We start from the raw sequence: 19,510 nt of genomic DNA, 5'->3' as shown, positions 1-19,510 counted from the left end.
TTAATAAGTTTAACCAAGCCTCTTAAATTTTGCTGGAGAGTATATCATGATGGTGAGATATCTGGAGATAGGGAAACAATAAGCTGTAGATGGGAAAAAAGACATAGTATGGATATTAAAATGTAAATATTTAACTTTAAGGTTTCTAGGTATTCAAAATAAATAAAATTGAAACCTTCTAAATATTCTTTTTGTACTGTTATATTTAGACAACAGAAAACAACTTCCAATTCTGGGATTCAGAAAGCTGTATAAACTGGCTACTAAAAAACACACTTACAAAAAAATGAGAAAATTATAATGTTCTGGATACTCCAAAAAATAAGTTCAATGTTAGAGGGTTAATTATTCCTGGAGCAGAACTGTTTCTGAAACATTGAACTTGCAGCAACTAAGGAGAGTAGTTATTCCATGGGGGAAGTTATTCCATGGGGAAAGTAGAATGGAGTTAACCACCTATTTATTATTAGACTACCTCAAAAAATGCTTTATCCCTGTTGCAAATACTTAGATATGTAAGTTAAATAATAAATATGCTGAATAAGCCGGAAAACCCTTCCTGCAGTTTATAAATAAACACAAAAATATGAAATGTCTGCTTGTCAAAAGAAGAAACCTAGATTCAGTAATATAATAGGTATATCAAAAGGGAAAAGTCATTATTTAAATTGAAAAACCTTGATGAAAAGAAAAAAAATTACCTTTTATCTCTTTCCATCTTCTTCAATCACCTTTTCTACATGTCTTTGGATACATCTGACAGAAAGCTAGGCAGCCTTCAAATGCTCACCATTGTGAGGTTGTAATAAGAATAACTGCCTCATATAATAGTGTCTGGCACATAGAAAGCACTCAGTAAATGTTATCTATTTATTCGTAGTATAAGTTTTTGTATTTCCCTTTTAAGCTTAAATTCTATTATAAACTTTGTAACCATCTCTGTAGTAATTTCTACAACTATTAATTTTTACATACCCTAATAATGAGAAATACTCAGGGTGTACACACAATATTTTCTCGATGATACAGGCACACCAAAATTAGAAACTTTTGTTCTGTGGAAGCCAGTAAATGACATGCTTTAGTCTGAAAAATATATTTTCAGTCTCCATATCCAACCCAATACTAGTATCAACAAAATAATTTTCAAAGCTCAACAGCTAAAAAATCAATTAGAAAATAGGCAAAAAAATGACATACATATCACAAAATAAGATACACAGATGGCAAATAAGCACATGAAAAATATGTTCAACATAGTACACCCCTAACTTTTCTGTTTGTGTGGTGTTTTTTTTAATTAAACCCTTGAAAGAATGAATAAATGATCAGATGAAACAGTATAATTCACTTAAATTACTTGTGTACGTATACTATTGTGTGTATGTGTAATTTTACTATTGCTTTGTCAATTCCTCTGGTCTTTTTTAAAACCTATTGCCGACATTCCTTTTGGGGTTCACAGCCTTATATGTTGATTGGGCTTCATATGTAACACAAGTGACAGTGATGAGTAATGAATATGTATAAATAGCTACATTATCAAACAAGAAAACATACCCAGGAACATGTTTTAATCTTATTTTTTTAAATGAGACCCCTCAAATTATTCAGATGGGGTAAGAAGCGCTTGAGAATTTTATCCATGAATAGATTTCAAAATTCACATTGTGTGGCGTATGGGTTGAAATGATTAAATAATAAAGTGTGTTGTGTAGGTTTTGAGAAGCTGTACTTGAGCAAACAAATGACTTTTGGTTGGGATTGAATTAAAAGTAAAGAGAAAACATCAAGAAAAAATATATAGTGTACACAAGATTCTTAAGAATAAGCCATGGAGGGTAATGCTGATGGACAGGCCAAGTTGCTTTATGAGGCTTAAAAGATAAAATTCATAATATGTAAACATTTTAAACATGGAAGAGGCTTTAAGTTGCAAATTAAAATCCTCTGTTTTGCAAAATTTCTAAGCACTTAATTTATCCAAGACTGAGCAACAAATCTTAATTGAGAATATTTAGCTCTGAAATGGATAACTGGAAGGTTGATTTGTATTTAACAGAAAGCAAGTTATTCAGCCCAAACTGCCTGGAGGCTGTAATTACTTAGTCTTCAGCGATACTCATAAAATGCTAAGTTGGGTGTTTTGATACAATTATAATGCGCTTCTATTTCAAGTGTATCACATATACGAATTTAACAGCAAACAAGCAAGGGAAATCCAGTGAATTAGAATAGAAAAGCAATTTCACAAACCGGAAAGCCTATATGTCAGTGACATTGCTGTTTACATCGGGCATTGAAAGATTCAGAAATAATTGTGTGGCACAATAATTGGCACAGAGGTAAAACTGGTTCTTGCATACTCCTGGCTGTTTAGAAAAGCTGACAGCTGTGTCCTAATTGGGCTCATATTTCTCAGAAGTACCCAAGCTCTGGATCCCCGCCCCCCCCCCCCCCCCGGCCACTTTCCATGCTTAAAAGAGTACCGGTTTTATTCCCTGATTTTTGCTTGAGGTCAGGTAATTGCTATATGAAATTAGCCTCTACGGGCATAACATAATTGTTAAGATTTAATATGGTTTTGGAAGCAGATATACTTATATTTGAATTCCAACTCTGCCATCCATCACAGCAACTAACTTCTTTCAACAAACCTGTTCCTGAATTCATAAAAGAAGTATAAGAAAGCCTTCCAGGAATAATTGCTGTGAGATGATTAATGAAAAGCATTTTGCAAGTGCTTGACATATGCTAAGTGCTTAAAAAGTAGTCACTATAATTATGTTATTTTTGTTTCCAAAGTGATGATGGTTCTACCGTATCGTATTTCCCAGGCTACATGCATGCGAACACAGAGGTGCAGCTTCATGGTGAGAACACAGGTTCCATAAAGGTGATAGATAATGATTGTTTTGAGTTGACACTTCCTAGCCTCACCAGACAGAATATTGCGTTTCTCCTAACTACTGGGAAAAATAATTTATAATCTGACAATCAGTACGCATGAGGAGAAAATCATCTGAACAGCAGCTCCCTGTCTCCTAACATCCTAATTTTTTTTCCACAAAATGGTTTAGGGAATGCAGTGGGCAGAAATATAAGCCACAGATTGCTCCGACAAACTCATCATGAAAATATAATCACAATAATTTCCTGTAGTGATAAATATCAGTGAAATTTAATGAGGAAATAACACAGTAATAAATATTCCTTTGTATATAAGTATTTCATGGGTCCAATCATCATGTGTACTAACAAAAATAGGTTTGTATTTATTTTCTTCACACATCCCTATGTCCATTAACAGTATTGAAAATTCAATTTTAACAATCATCTTAGGGGAATATTTCTACAAGCATCTTGTAAAGTGAGATTACAATGACACTGATATGAATTCTTGAGAGCATTTCAAAGATTCTTCTATATCAAATGTTTCCTTATTATTTTTAACCTTGATACTACACTAAATAGCAGTTTAAATTTACATATAAAACCAAGAATACGTATTTTGTCCACTTATTTGTATCACAGCTTTAAGCTGTCCATAGAGAGAGGAAAAAAATAACAACAAAGAATATTTTTAAAAAGAAAAGACAATAAACCAGTTTTTGTGTATATTAGTAAATAATATGTTATTCGATATATTTTAAGAAAATGTTTCAAGCACAAAAGGGAGCATACTACATCTTAAAACCATAGTTAACATGCAACATGTGGAATCTAATAAACAAAATGAACTATCAAGCAAAGAAGAGACAGACCCATACACAGAAAACAGGCCGACAGCTATTTAGGGGGTTTTAGGGGGGCTGGGTGGGGAGCCATGTGGAAGGATTGAGAAAAAAGAAAAAAAAGAGGAAAACCTCATGGGTATGGATAGCAGTGTGCAGCTTGTCAGGGAAGGGGGCGACGGTGGGGGGGGGGGTGCAGAAGGGAATGGGGAACAAATGGTGAGGGAAGGAGACTTGACTTAGGGAGGGAACACACTACAGTATACAGATGATGTGTTGTGGAATTATGCATCGGAAATATGTATAATTTTGTAAACCCAATAAATTCAATAAAAAGGAAAAAAATCTCTGAGGTGGTAATGAGCCAAACGGTCACAAGTTTAGACAGGGGAGGGTGAGAAACGGCAAGAGGAACACATGGGAATGCCAACCTAGAAACCAAGTATTTCCAGCTTTCCCTCTCTAGCTAACCACGCATTTCTTTTTTCTTTCTCTCGCATGTGCCCCCACCGGGAATCGAACCCCGATCGCCTGGATCCCAGGTCGACGCTCAACCACTGAGCCACGCCCGCCGGGCTCTCTCTCTTTTTTAATTTTGGAGAGGGAGGAGGGAGAGAGAGAGAGCGGAAAAGAGAGAGAGAATGATCAACATCAGAAAGATACAATGATTGATTGCCTTCTTTATGCCCTGGCCTGGGATCGAACCCCAACCTAGGCACTTTCCACGACCGGGAATCAAACCTATGACCTTCCAGTGCATAGGAGGATGCCGCAACCAACTGAGCCACACCAGCCAGGGTTAGTCATGCATTTCTTTATAAACAACCCACTTTGTATATATTTTATACTCTACATTTTGAGAAAATGATGATATAAATATAAATATGAGAGTACTTTGTTTCCTACGCATCAGATACATCGAATGGAATGCATCATGAATCTATGCCCAGATCACCAAGTATGCACTTCTTTCAGATAATAATCCTAGCCAATAAGAGACTCTTGTTATGTGACAGTAAACAGTATTCACTTCATTCAACAAATATTTATTAAAAATCTTCTTTATGTCCCACATTGAACTTTGAGCTGAAGATAGAATGGTAAATAAAATAGATATGGTCCCTAACTTTGTAAGGTTTCCTTTCTAGTTGGTAAACAATAGTGAACCAAACATTCAACATACAAATAGAAAATTAAAATAAAGGTAAGAGCTAAAATGTAAAATAATTGTGTTAAAATTGTCTAAGAGACTTCAGCCTAGTCAGAAAAAGCTTCTTTGAAGAAATCATAATTGAGTTGAAATCTGGTAGATAGATGGGAAACTAAGAGAAGATAGGAGACATTTCTGGGGGAAGGAATACCTTGTTAAGACATACTGTTAGGGTAAAGAGATTGGCAAGATGAGAGAATCAAAGATGGGAAATATGCGTGCAATGAATAAGTTTGAGTCACACCGCAATTCCTTTGCGATTGTAAACTCCATGAGGAAAAGGGCTATGTCTCTCTCCCTTAGTCACCTCTTTTTCATTTGCCAGGATAATATAGGAACTCATCTTATTTCCTTTTCTTCAAGATTCTACATACATACAAACCAGCATAAGGGTCTTTACATGTTCCTGCCTCTCGCTGTCATTAGTCTGTTAACATTGCAAGGCAAATATTACATAAAAAGTTGTCTGTGTGTCATCCACACTGCTTAGCATGACACATTAACAGCCAGTTAACACATGGATGTAGATTTAAGAAAGAATGATTATGGAGTAGTTTTCCTTTCTCTCTCCCCACACCCTTCTCTTTATAAATACTTGTACATAAATATTTCTGTGATTATTCAAAACAGTTTCAAGTATTGTTTCTTTTTCTCCTACTAGGTTAAAAATAACACATTATCATATTTTATATAATACTTTACATCAGAGTTAACACAGTTTAAAACTTGTGATGTTAGTGTGTCAACATGGCTGGGCTACAGTTCCTTATTATTTAATTAAACACTAATCTAGGTGTTGCAGTAAAGGTATTATGAAGATGTGATTGTCATCTGCAATCAGGTGACTTTAACTAAAAGAAACTATAATCCTAAATAATCTGAATATGTTTAATTCAATCAGTTAAAAGGCCTTAACAACAGAACTGAAGTTTCTCTGAGGAAGAAGAAATTCTGCAGCTGGCAGGCAGCTCAACTCCTGCCTCAGTTTCCAGCCTGCCCAAGGATTTCAAATTTGCCTAACCAATCCCCTTAATCTCATACACTAAATCTTAGTAATAATTCTCTTTTATCTATCATCTATCTATCATCTATCTATCTATATCTATCTATCTATCTATCTATCTATCTATCTATCATCTATCTATCTATCTATCTATCTATCTATCTATCTATCTATCTATCTATCTATCTATCATCTATCTATCTATCTATCTATCATCTATCTATCATCTATCTATCTATCTATCTATCTATCATCTATCTATCATTATCTATCTATCTATCTATCTATCTATCTATCTATCTATCTATCTATCATCATCTATCTATCTATCATCATCTATCATCATCTATCTATCATCTATCTATATCTATCTATCATCTATCTATCTATCTATCATCTATCTATCTATCATCTATCATCTATCTATCTATCTATCTATCTATCTATCTATCTATCTATCTATCTATCTATCATCTATCATCTATCTATCTATCTATCTATCTATCTATCTATCTATCTATCTATCATCTATCTATCTACCTATCATCTATCTATCTATCATCTATCTATCATCTATCTATCTATCTATCTATCTATCTATCTATCTATCTATCTATCTATCTATCTATCATCTATCTATCTATCATCTGTCTATCTATCTATCTATCATCATCTATCTATCATCTATCTATCTATCTATCTAATCTATCATCTATCTATCTATCTATCATCTATCTATCATTATCTATCATCTATCTATCATCATCTATCTAATCACCTATCATCTATCATCTATCTATCTACCTATCCACACACATTACAGGTTCTGTTTCTCTCATGGAGTTCTGATGGATACACAACTATGCCTCATTATAGATCAATTTTTAGAGTCAGCTGATGAAGAATACATTAGTCTATACATTTTCTTAAAAAAATATATTTTAATGCATTTTAAATGAAAAAAAGGACCCATTAAATTTTATAGATGAGAGTCAAAACCAAAGACACAGCTCGTTACCTATGTTAATATGACTTTACTATTCCACTGTCTTCAATGTCATAATTTTACTATTTTAAGAAACTCTTGCCCAGTAAGATAAGAGCTTCAGATAATATTATTGTTCATTTCAAGAACTTCCTGAATAATACAACAGCTCATCAGCAAATAAGCACCAAATGCCACTTTTTACCTCAGGACACTTTGAACCACCTTCCCTCAAAATCTTCTTTCTGTGTCCACCTGTCAAAAATTATTATATAATAATCCTTAATTCTAACCTCTATCTTAAACCAGAGTGCAAAATCTCAATTACTATTTCAACTTTGCCCTTTCCCTTCCAAGACACTACTAAGATGCTGATGAGTTAATGCTCTTTCTTATTGTGGCACCCAAGAAAATCAGCTTTGTCTAAACCACAGGTAGTTTTAGTAATATTTTGAGGAGCCAGCATTTAACACAGAGGAGAGACAAAAATAATAGACACTCATGTATTCACTACACAGAACTGAACAGTATTAATACTTTATTATATTTCACCTGAATCTTTTATGAAATATAAATTTTCCCCTTTGGTAAAGATAAAAATTCCCTTTTGCATGTCATTATTGCTCCTTTACAAAGATAACTGTCATTATAAAATTGGTCTGCATAAGTTCCCGTTTACTTTTTCCATAGTTTTATAAAAACGTGCACCAGGACTAATGTATATTAATGGTGTATGTTTCATTTTGAAGTTATAAAAATAGTATCATACCATATAATTCTGCTAATAACTTTTCCACTCAATGCTTTTGAGATTTATTTATGTCTTTATATACTTGTATATAAATAAACATATCTGTAGATATATACAATATTTCAGCACATAAACATGCTGAATTTATTTACTTATTTTTTATGAAGATTTACACTTTTTTCAATTTTTTTTTTATTGTGAACAATGATTCATTGAACATCCTTGAACTTGTTTCTTTCAATACATATATATGAACAATTCTCTAGAGTATATAAGTATGGCATTACTAGAGCATAAGATATTGCATATATGTCTTTAATTAAAAAAGTACTTCAAAAGGTAGAAAATACCTTTATAGACAATATCTCCATCTTATAGACAATGAAACTGAGCCTTAGAAAAGATAAGAGAAATATTTAAAATTGCACAATTAATAAACATCAAAGCACATATTCAAATCCAGATTTGTTTGGCTTGCCAAAGTAACTCTTTGCCAACCTTGGTTTCCCCAAAACACAGCAAAAAGAATGCTTTATGTGAATGAAAAAAATCGGTATAAGTTTTCCCTAGTTTCCAGATATATGAAGTTCATTCTTCCTCTTGTACCTTACACTATGAACAATTCAATTCTTAATTTGGAGTGGCAATTAAGGGTGGTAAATGTTATCAAAAGAGATGTGGAAACCTACCAACATAGAAACACTGCTTATTGTAGGGAACTGGGGAAGAATAGAGGAAGGGGAAGACTTCATCATTTCATTTTCTTCCTTCATCTAAAATAAAGATATCTGTGGTAGAATACAGCAGACAGGGGATTTGCTGCAAAGTATCCAGATTTTGAAAGCATAAATGATAACATGATTTGTTGCATTTACATATGAATAACATAAGCTCTCATGCAACAATGCAGAGATTATCAATCTTAGCTCCTAGGTAACATGGTCAGTAAGCTAAAAGTAGAAAGTTACCAGGAGGAACTTGTAAGTAACACCTCTTTGCAAACCACATCAAGAGCTACAGCAGCCATGATGGCAGTAGAGTAAGGTCAAAGCTACACTCACCTCCTCCCAGGACCAAACTAGAATTACAACTAAATTCTAGAAAACCATCCTGAATAACCAACTGAAGACTAGCTGAAGAGAAATCTTATAACCTAACCAACTGAAGGCTAGCTGAAGAGAAATCTTATAACCTAACCAACTGAAGACTAGCTGAAGAGAAATCTTATAACCAAGGATTTGCAGAAGAAGCCACATTGAGACTGGTAGGAAGGGTGGAGATGCGAAAAGTTCTGGCCTCACTTCCCACAGACAATAGTTGAGGTTCCAGAGGGATATCTAATCAGTGGGGGGTTTCCCCTGAAAAACATGGGCTCCCCAGCCAGAGAACCAAAGCAAAAAAGAGGCACTTACACAACATCTGGTTGTGGAAAAGCAGTGAGGTTTCTGTATGTCAAGGAGACACAGGAATCTTTTAGAGACACAGGCACTCTCTTAAAGGGCCAATGCATAAAATTTCATTTGCAGTCCTTCACCCTGGGCTCTGGAAGAAGGAGTGCAAAGTGGACTAGAGTCATGTGAGAAGAGTCTGGTTTGTGGCTCTGGAGAGAGAGATGAAGAATCAGGAATCAGGATTCCTGTAGAGAGCCATTCTTCCATATTGAAGATGCCATCTTTCTTGGGTGGAGCACTCCCCTCTATGTGGCATCAGCCTAAGGCAAAGCAATAGCTCCACCCTCTGAAATCCCTATTACCCCATCCTATGGAGTTTATACCCTTGGGAGGAGTATAGCCAGAAGCTCTTCCAGTGACTGACTTTAACAGAAAGGTAGAGGCATGCAGAAGCAGATCTTGGGGTACTTTGAGACTTTTGCTGATCTGCCCCCAGGCCCAGAAGAAGTAGCCACAAACTGTGGACCACTGATAGCTCCAAACAAAGACACTACATAATAATAAATGGATCAATCCAACAAGAGGATATAACCTTTGTAAACATTTATGCACCCAACATAGAAACACCTAAATATATAAAGCAAATCTTGATGGACATAAAGGGAAAGACTGACAGTAATACGGTCATATTAGGGTATTTTAACACCCCATTGACATCAGTGGAGAGAACTTTCAGACAGTAAATCAACAATGAAATGACAGCCTTAAATGAAACACTAGACCAGATGGACCTATAATTGATATATTCAGAGCATTTTACCCCAAAGCAGAAGCAGGATATACATTCTTTTCAAGTGCACATGGAACGTTTTCTATGATAGACCACTTTAGGACACAAAACAAGTCTCAATAAATTCTCGAAGACTGAATCATATCAAGCATCTTCTCTGGCTGTAATTGTATGAAACTAGAAATCAATCACAAGAAGGAAACTGAAAAACACACAAAGACATGGAGGCTAAATAACATGTTACTAAACAATGAATGGGCTAAAAATAAGATCAAGGAAAAATCAAAGCCTGCCCTAAAACAAATTAAAATGAAACCACAACAACCTAAAATCTATGGAACACAGCAAATACAGCTCTAAACGGTTCATAAAGAGCATGACAGCCCTATCTCAAGAAATAGAAAAAAAAAATCAAATAAACATTTTAACTTTATACCTAAAAGAATTTAAAAAAACAAACAAACCACAACAAGCAGACCGATGTGAGCAGAAGGAAAGAAATAATAAAAATCAGAGCAGAAAAAAATGAAAGAGCACTAAAAAATACTAAAGATCAGTGAAACCAAGAGTTAGTTCTTTGAAAAGATAAACAAGATTGAAAAACCTTTAACCAGACTCATGCAGAAAAAAAAAGAGAGGACCCAAGTAAATAAAATCAGAAATTAAAAAAGAGAAGGAACTGACACCAAAGAAACAAAGGATTGTAAGAAAATATTACGAACAACTTTATGACAACAAATTGGACAATCTGGAAGAAACAGATAAATTCCTAGAAACATACAATCTTCCAAATCTGAATAAGGAAGAACCAGAGAATCTGAATAGACAGGTTATAACTAGTGAAATTTAAGCAATAATAAAAAAAGTCCCAACAAACAAAATTCCTGGACCAGATGGCTTCACAGGTGAATTTCACCAAACATTCAGAGAAGAGCTAACACCTACCCTTCTCAAACTATTCCAAAAAGTTAAAGGGGAGCAAAGATGCCCAAGTTCATTTTATGAGGCCTGCATTATCCTAATTTCAAAACCAAGGAAAGACACTACGAAGAAAAAAAAAGTATAGGCCAATATCCCTGATGAACATAGATGCTCAAATCCTCAACAAAATATTAGCAACCCGGATCCAGCAATACATTAAAAAGATCATAGACCATGATCAAGTTGGATTTATTCTGGGGATGCAAGGTTGGTATAACATCCGCAAATCAATAAATGTGATACATCACATAGACAAAATGAAGAATAAAAACCACATAATCATATCTATAGATGCAGAAAAAGCATTTTATAAAATCCAGCACCCATTTATGATAAAAACTCTCAGCAAAGTGGGAATAGAAGGAAAATACCCCAACATAATAAAGGCCATATATAACGAACCCAGAGCAAACATCATACTCAATGGACATAAACTAAAAGCATTTCACCTAAGACTGGGAACAAGACAGGATGTCCTTTCACCACTCTTATTCTACATAGTACTGGAAGTCCTCGCCACAGTGATCAGACAAGAAGGGGAAAGAAAATGCATCCAAATAGGAAAGGAGGATGTAAAACTGTCCTTATTTGCAGATGACATGATACTGCATGTAGAGAATCCTAGAGATTCCCCCAATAAACTACTAGAACTGATAGTGAATTCAGTAAAGTAGCAGGATACAGAATAAACATCCAGAAATCAGTTGCATTTTTATACACCAATAATGAACTATCAGAAAGGGAAACTCAGTATTGAATTTTAAGCTGTAAAAAACATGTATTCTTCTGCAAGATTTCTATGCAACCTATTCCATGATTACTCTTCACTGAACTCATTTATACTCTTAATACTGTAGACATTCAAATCATTCACATTCCAGTCTATTGGACCCAATATACCTCCCATTACTACTGCTTAAGGTTCTATTATTAAAGGCCAGATGATCCCATAACTTTTATTCATTCAATTCTCATGAGCACTTTATAAAATAGACACTTTTTCTTGATTTTACAGATGAGGAAAGCAAACACCACAAGCTAGCAGTAACTTGCTCAAGGTCACTAAGTTAAATTTACTTAATGAAATCCAAAATGATTTAGTTTCCTGCAACCTTTAGGAGGACAGTGTCAAATTCTTATCAATAGACTTAATACAGGAATCTGATACTGAAAAATCTGTTTATTGAATACATTTCTGACTCAAAAGCCATATTCAATTCTAATTTAAGGTATAGTTTGTAACAAAGATTCTGGTGTTGTTGTTTTTTCTTGGTAAAATAGTATATCCTGCACAAATTAAAATTAAAAATTGTCATTCTGAATTCACTTTAATCACCATCTATATTCACTTAAAAATATCATTTGGTAATGACACCTGAGGGACCAACTACAAAGTGTAAATAGCAACACTAAATTTCTTTCTTGCAAACTTTTCTTATATAAGCTGTTAGGTTTTTTTCTTTAATTTATTTTGAGTAGAGAAATGGATATTGAGTATTAAAGAAGATAAGGTTTTCCCCATTAAGGAAACAAGCATGTATATTAACATTGTGGTATAACTTAAAGCTACTACATTACAATATAAGGAATTTATTTGCTCATGTTATTTCCATCATACTCATTTTTACATATTAAATATTCTAAACAACTCCAGATAAGTGCTAACTGAATTGGTTGTTAAGTCCTTTGTATGGGTCCTAATCTTTACAACCCCTTGTTTCTTTTGTTCTATGATATTTCACACAGAAGTATATTAGCGTTCCATTTTGCCTTTAATTTCTAATACTACTTTGAATTTCAATTGTGTATGAAATCTTAGAACAAACGGTCCACAGAAAACAACTGTTAAGAGTATCATTTTATATCAGATGTTTACACATGAAAAAATTATTTATTGTAAATATTCTTGATACTACACCTTTATTGATTCATCACTATTAAAAATGATCTACTTCAAGTAAGTATACTTCCACACTTCTAAAACAAAACACAAACAAACAAAAATTTGCTTAAAAACTTCATGGTATATTGATTTTACTCCCAAACTAAAACTATACTTTATGCAACTCAAAAGCAAAATTATGATTTTCTTTTATATATTCCATTATTTGCACATTTAACATAATATCAAAATGCAGATCCATTAATGGATTTTTTTATTAATTCTCACCCAAGGATATATTTTTTCCATTGATTTTTTCTTTTTTTTTTTAGAGAAAGTGGAAAGGAGAGGGAAGAAGAAAGGAAAAGGGAGAGGGTAAGGGAGAGAAAGAGGGAGAAAGAAACATCGATGTGAGAGAGACACATGGATTGGTTGCCTCCTGCATGCACCCTGACTGGGGGCTGGGGACTGAACCTGCGACCCAGATATGTGTCCTTTACCAGGAATCAAACCTGCGACCGTTCCGTGTGAGGGCTGACGCTCTAACCACTGAGCCAATGGATTATTCTTTTAAGGTACTTTGAGATGACAAATAAGCAATATGATAATTCTTGCCTCTCCAGGAAATATTAGAAATTATGAGGGAAGAATGATTATAGTGTGAAAAGAATATTAATGTATAGATATCTATGTTTAAGTATATAACGTAATTTTCTAAAGGACCATTTTACTTCAAATTTTCAAATATATTTTATGGGAATAAAGTCAAAGCTCTCTTTCAGCACCATGGCATTTTAGCAAATAATTTACGGTGGTTGGCAAAAGTATAAAAACAAACTAAATAAACACACCTCAGAGTGAATGGAGACCAAATAGTAGCTACTTAAACTCAAATCACTGTAACTATGAATTATGGCACAATAATGATGGGGAAGTCTCAGTACCTTATATTGGCACTGTTGCAACACATCACAGTCACCAGTGAGAATAAGTTATTTATAATCACATTAAGTTTTAAGCAACTTCAGTGCTTAAGACATTATAAAAGGTCTCTTGTCAAAAGACTTTTCTTTTTATCCAAAAAAAAGATTGATTTTTTCCTTTATCTCACATGGACCAATGGATTTAATAAGATTGAAAAATTCCTAATTTAATTTCTATTACTAATCTGTAATATTTTCTTTCAGGCTCTAGATCAAAGATACATTGTACAAGTACAGTTTTCTCATATTAAACCCTGTAGTGATTATTTAAAAATAAAAGCAAAAAACAAAAAAACAAACAGAAAAACCTTACCAACTGGTTCTTTCTGATTTTGAAAGAGAATCTTGCTATTACTGCCATCCATGTTTGCCATGTTAATTGTGTTTCCATCTGTCCAGTAGAGTTTCCTTAATTCAAAAAAGATATGGATTAAATATATTAGATGTACACCTACTTTTTGACTAGAAACAAACACAAAAGAACAAAATTGACATCAAGTAAATTTTTGGCCCAGGATTCATTCTTTTCAGGAAGGCCCCAAATTGTTGAGCCACTTAATTACAGTAACCTTCATATTTGTCTTGGAAGAAAGCATCACTCTTGCTTTTTCTTGAAACTGAAGGACAATTATCTTACTTCTTTTTACCTCCTACATTCACAACTGAATATTTAACTATGACTACAGTAAATTATTTCCATTAAAAATAATTCATCAACATTGAATTTTCTCGGCTTCAAGAAAGCAGGCATCTTAGAAAGAACAGTCATTTCAGCCATTCCCATTGAAAGTGCTAAGGAGAAAGAATTTCTTTTAGCTCTACACAAGCTCTCTTTGTGGGAACATGATGACTAACTAGTAGATGGGAGAATCTAATCTATTTGGGATGGCAACATGAGGCAAATGTTATTAACAATTTGTGCAAAAGCATAAATTAATGAGATTTTACAATAATGTACACAAATCTGATTTTATGCATATAACAAAAATCTCTAACCAGGGATCCCTTTTACAATTCCCATATTCACATTTGCTTTTCTGGCTGTATAGCTTATATATGTGCTCCCTTGAATTAAATTAAGATTTTTAAAATTTTATTTGCAGGTACTAGACATTCAACATTATTTTATATTAGTTTCAGGTATACAGCATAATGGATAGACAATTCTATAATTTACAAAGTGACAAAGGTTTTTTTTTATGTTAAAAAAATCAGAGCAAAGGTGTGAGAAATTTTAGAAAAATTTAAAAAATAATCATACTTTACCCCCTGACTGGGTGAGCTATAAGACACTGTGGCTTATCGATTCCATGGATAATTGAGGTTTTCAAAGAGCCATCTAGTCGCGCCACATTAATCTGTGTTTCATCAAATTCTGAGCTAATCCAATATAAATTCCGTGAGACCCAATCCACTGCTAGCCCTCTGATACTCTGAATATCTATAAAACAGGAAAGAGAAAAATTAAAAGTAAATGAAGTTTCTCATTCTTTAGGCTTTCCAAGTACGTTATTTTCTGTCTCAGGGAAATTTTAATTCACACTTCAATTTGTTAGCTAAAATTGTACAAGACTGTAATCTCATTCCCTTCCTGGCCCTTCTTAAGGCATGAATAATCATTAATGTCTTACTGCTGAGCCATTTGAAACCTGACGCCTCAATTAACATTGAAATTACACTAACAATCTGTGATTCACTAGTAAACACTTAGGAGCAGACACAAACTGAAGTCCTGTGGACCAAGGTGACAAAATTCAAATTAGAGTAATAGTTTCTCCAGTTGGTAGCACATCTTTCTAGTTAGGAGAAAGTACTTGTGGACCATCAACAAATGGGCGATTTTGTTTTAACTGCTAATTTGTTACTGAAATGAAATAAGACAATTCAACTTTCCTAAAAGAATTAATAGACTTGAACTTCTTTCAAAATAGATAATTAACAGAAATTGACGGAGATATGAACAAAGAAACTAAAATCCTTTTTAACATTCCTCCAAGGTGGATTCTACAGAAATTACTGAAATCTAATTAAGTTTCAGTCCGTTACAGCCAATATGAATATTTGGGTGGTTATCCCTTGGTTATTCAATTAGGCATCTTTAAAAAACATGATGGAATTCAAGCTTAAATACAATTGCACAGTTTAATTAAAGAAACAAAGTCTTAACAATGATAGATACTAGAAAATCTTTTTAGCATATTAACATATAAAGTAGGCCAGCTTAGACCCCTATCTGTGGCATTTGATAAGTCTAACTCGGCCTTGCCTTGATTTTACAAAATTTAAAATTTGTTAGCATATTGTACATTCCGAGTTCTCTAGACCGGTGTTACTCAAACTTACAAGGCAGCTGGAGACGGTTAAAATGAAGATTCTGATCGAGTAGGTGCAGGGAGGGTCCAAGGTTCTGCAAGTGCCAACTGTCCCCAGGGGCTCTGCCACTGCTCCAGGGCCTGGTTCCTGTCTCAGTGCTTCCAGAGCCCCAGGGCAGCGGCTACTTAGCTCATCGGATTGCTACCTCTTCCTACTTATCATTTTCAAAAATGCCACAAAACTAGATTTTCACCTGAAAGTACAGACTCCAGATTGTAAAATTTGCCAACTAGTTTAAAATTAAAAAAAACAAAGCAAGACGCGGAGGCCTGGCAGCTCTGGGTCTGAGATGAAGTGCAGTGCTGGCTTTGGAGGCTCCGCCCCAGCGGATGTCCTTCAATCTCCACCAAGCCAGCTTTCCTGCTCAAAAATCCTTTTATTATTTCTAAATAACTTTTAATGACAGTGCCCTTAGAAGATTATTTCTCATGTTTCAATTACTCCTTTAATCAACACCCTCTCACTCTGCAAGTTACCTTTCATCTTTAATTTACGGGTACATGGGTGGATTTTGAATGTGGACTTGAATTCAAAACTTGAAATTTATTTTTATTTTTAATTATCCTTACTCAGTTCCCTATTTTCTTCTCTTTTTCCCCCCTTTTCTTTTTTTAGGATATGTATTGATTTCAGAGAGAGGAGGGGCGCGGGAGAGAGAGAGAAATGTGAGGGAATCAGCCTTCGGCTGCCTCCTGCACACCCTCTCCTGGGAATGGAGCCCCCAGACCCAGCAGGTGCCCCGACCTGAATCCAACAGGAGCCCCCTGGTTCACAGGCCCAGGCTCAGCCACGGAGCCACAGCGCCTCTCTAAAGCTAAATCTGCATGTCTGAAAATTATTTGCCTCCCCCAGGATGTTTATTCTTCTTCTCCTTCACCCTCTGGGCTTAATCAATTGCTGAGAGAGAGAGAGTACTTCTACAACGAGAAGATTTGGCTTCATGCTTTAGGTTGTGTGCTTATTTTTTGTCTTTAACCGAGTCACTTGAATTTTGGCTTTTTTTTCTTATTGGAAATTAGGCTAATTATAAAAATACATATGATGGCTGTGAATATTTTAGTAGATGATGGATAGTTATGGACTGTAATGCAGGGTTGAGGTTATTTTGTCAATCCAAGGACTTAATATATTCTGTATTTTTACCCTAGATTGCTTGGTATTGGGAAAAATCATGAATTAACTTTTATTTCCTCTAAAATACATGGTTTTCTTTTCTTTTCTTTTATTTCTTTTATTTGTGTGTGTGTGTCTGCTGCTCAAAATACTTTTATTCACTTCTGACTGAGTCCTAATCACATGGCCTGGAGAAGACTCGCGTTGTTAAATTGGAAAGCTAGTCACATCGCATGTAAGCGATTAATACCTATTTAGTCCTTGCCAATTGTATGGTTCATTTTCTCTCAAATCTACTTCTATCTTTAATACTGCAACAGCACCCAGTCTTCTTCCTCTTTCAAGCAGTTGATTTAGTTGCTGGCAGGTTATTTTTCTGACTAGAGAGCTCTCCATCATGACCTTTGTTTGCCCCAAGGCATTCAATGACTTCAAACCATTTAGAAAGTGATGTCTAAATTCCTTAGCCTGGCTTTCCATTAATCTGAATGTAACTACCTTCTCAACCTTATTTCTCACTATTTTTAACAATTACTTTACACCTCAGTCATATTGATGTGTTTTCAGATTTCCAGACTTGTCCTGTCCTTTCCAACCTATAAGGAATTATCTGGCTGTCTTTGAACATAATGTGATAGTTATTTGCTGACATATTACTACTCTCACATATACTTCTTGAGGGCAGGCTCCTTGCCAGTTTATCTTTATAGCTCTCATCCTCAAATATATACAACATTGCCTTAAAAATAAATATCATTAATGAATTGATGAATAAATTCGTAACATGCACAATCAATGATTTTAAAGATACCTGTGAGCTGAGCTAGAAATGTCAGATGTAAAGTCCTTAAGTTTATTTTCACTAGTACATATCTAAACAAATACTCAGGCAATCTCAATTCCTATTCTCTATCCTTTATTTTAATAACTAGATTGGATAGAGTTCCTAATTATCAGCTTTATGTCTAAAATAAAACTTATGTCTTTTTTTTAACCATCTATAACATCCAAGTCTAGTTGTTTTAAAGTACCCTGATAAATTCACCATAAAGATGGTGATACCATATGTTTAACAATAGTTTTTTCCATGATAAAAATATGGAAATAATAAATTCTGACTCTTAATTCTTGTTTTCAAGTAAGTCAGACCATGACCTCTCAGCAAGTTACTCAGGAAGTTTAATTTTCTATGCCTGGGGACTCTCTCTTCTTAAACTAGTAGGCAGATTAGATATTTTGAAAAGCCCTTTATTGACACAAAATTCCTTGATTCATGGTAAGTTATGACTCCTAAGTGCATTGTTGAGATCATAAGACAGAAAATTTCTAAGGGTTAACACACATTCATTCGTTAGTTAAAACCATACAGGAAGGCAAAAGCGAATACAGAGGCTACTGCAGCCGTAGGGACAAAACCTAGTAATGAGAATCTAGGGATTCATGGCTTAGCAGTTGCTCAGTTCAGAGGGTGCAGACCTTAACTCACAAAGAGTAGGAGAACAAACCAAAAACAAACTAAGATTTATCAGAAGGGTCTAAATCATCAGTGATAGGACACTGGGGAAAAGATCTACCTGCTTAAAAAGGAGAATATTTTAAAATAAAAACAAAACTTAGTTTTCTATGTCCTTTCTCTTGCTACAAAAAAAATAAAAATAAAAATAAGCATAGGTCTTCTCAAGCAAGAGATAACTAGTATATCTATAGGTAGTCACTGGTTGGGGAGGAGAGAAGTCAAATTGAAGTAATTCCTAGATTATAGGGACTCACTTTCCCTCCAGCAGTATCAAATTAAAATCCTTTATGGAAGAAATAAATTCTTCTACCCTGGCCCTCATAATTTTCATAGATGGAGTTCATTCTCAAGATAGATCAGAACAAAAACATTAAAACACACACAAAGAAATAAGACATAAAAGAAATTGTGAAGAGAAAAATAAACAACATCTTTAAAGCTCCAAAACTTACATGGTTTTAAATTATTATGTGTAAAATAAGGAAAAATGAGTGGAGTATTTTAAAGAAAAAATATACTTTTAAATAATAAGCAAGGTGCAATAATTTATTTATTTAAATTCTCTTAAGAGATAAATGAGAACCCAAAATAACTTGTAAATAGTTTTAAAAATACAATATCAAAAAAAATATATCAGGTTGATTAACTAGCCACTTATTATGCAGTTTAACTAGTGAACTACAAGGCAAATGGAAGAAATGTAGGCAGAGCCAGCACAGAGAAACAAAAAGGTTAAGTGAGTTGGAGGTTAGAATGAATGGTCTAGACATGTAGTCAGTTTGCAAAGGTGGGGATAGA

The 19,510-nt window shown here is 34.2% G+C and overlaps 1 protein-coding gene across 1 annotated transcript in view; it reads right to left on the bottom strand.

Moving 5' to 3' along the window:
* The window catches only part of LRP1B (LDL receptor related protein 1B), a 1,542,074-nt gene that overhangs the window by 476,169 nt on the left and 1,046,395 nt on the right, over nucleotides 1-19,510 (bottom strand). Inside the window, exons 30-31 of the mRNA XM_081143443.1 lie at nucleotides 14,977-15,151; nucleotides 14,024-14,118 (exon numbers count right to left, since the gene is read on the bottom strand). Of these exons, the coding sequence (XP_080999569.1) occupies nucleotides 14,024-14,118; nucleotides 14,977-15,151 (270 nt within the window). The remainder of the gene's footprint in view (nucleotides 1-14,023; nucleotides 14,119-14,976; nucleotides 15,152-19,510) is intronic.

The sequence above is a fragment of the Miniopterus schreibersii genome, assembly GCF_964146895.1.
Source record: "Miniopterus schreibersii genome assembly, chromosome: 7".
NCBI lineage: Eukaryota > Metazoa > Chordata > Mammalia > Chiroptera > Miniopteridae > Miniopterus > Miniopterus schreibersii.
This window is presented reverse-complemented; position numbering and strand designations above follow the sequence as displayed.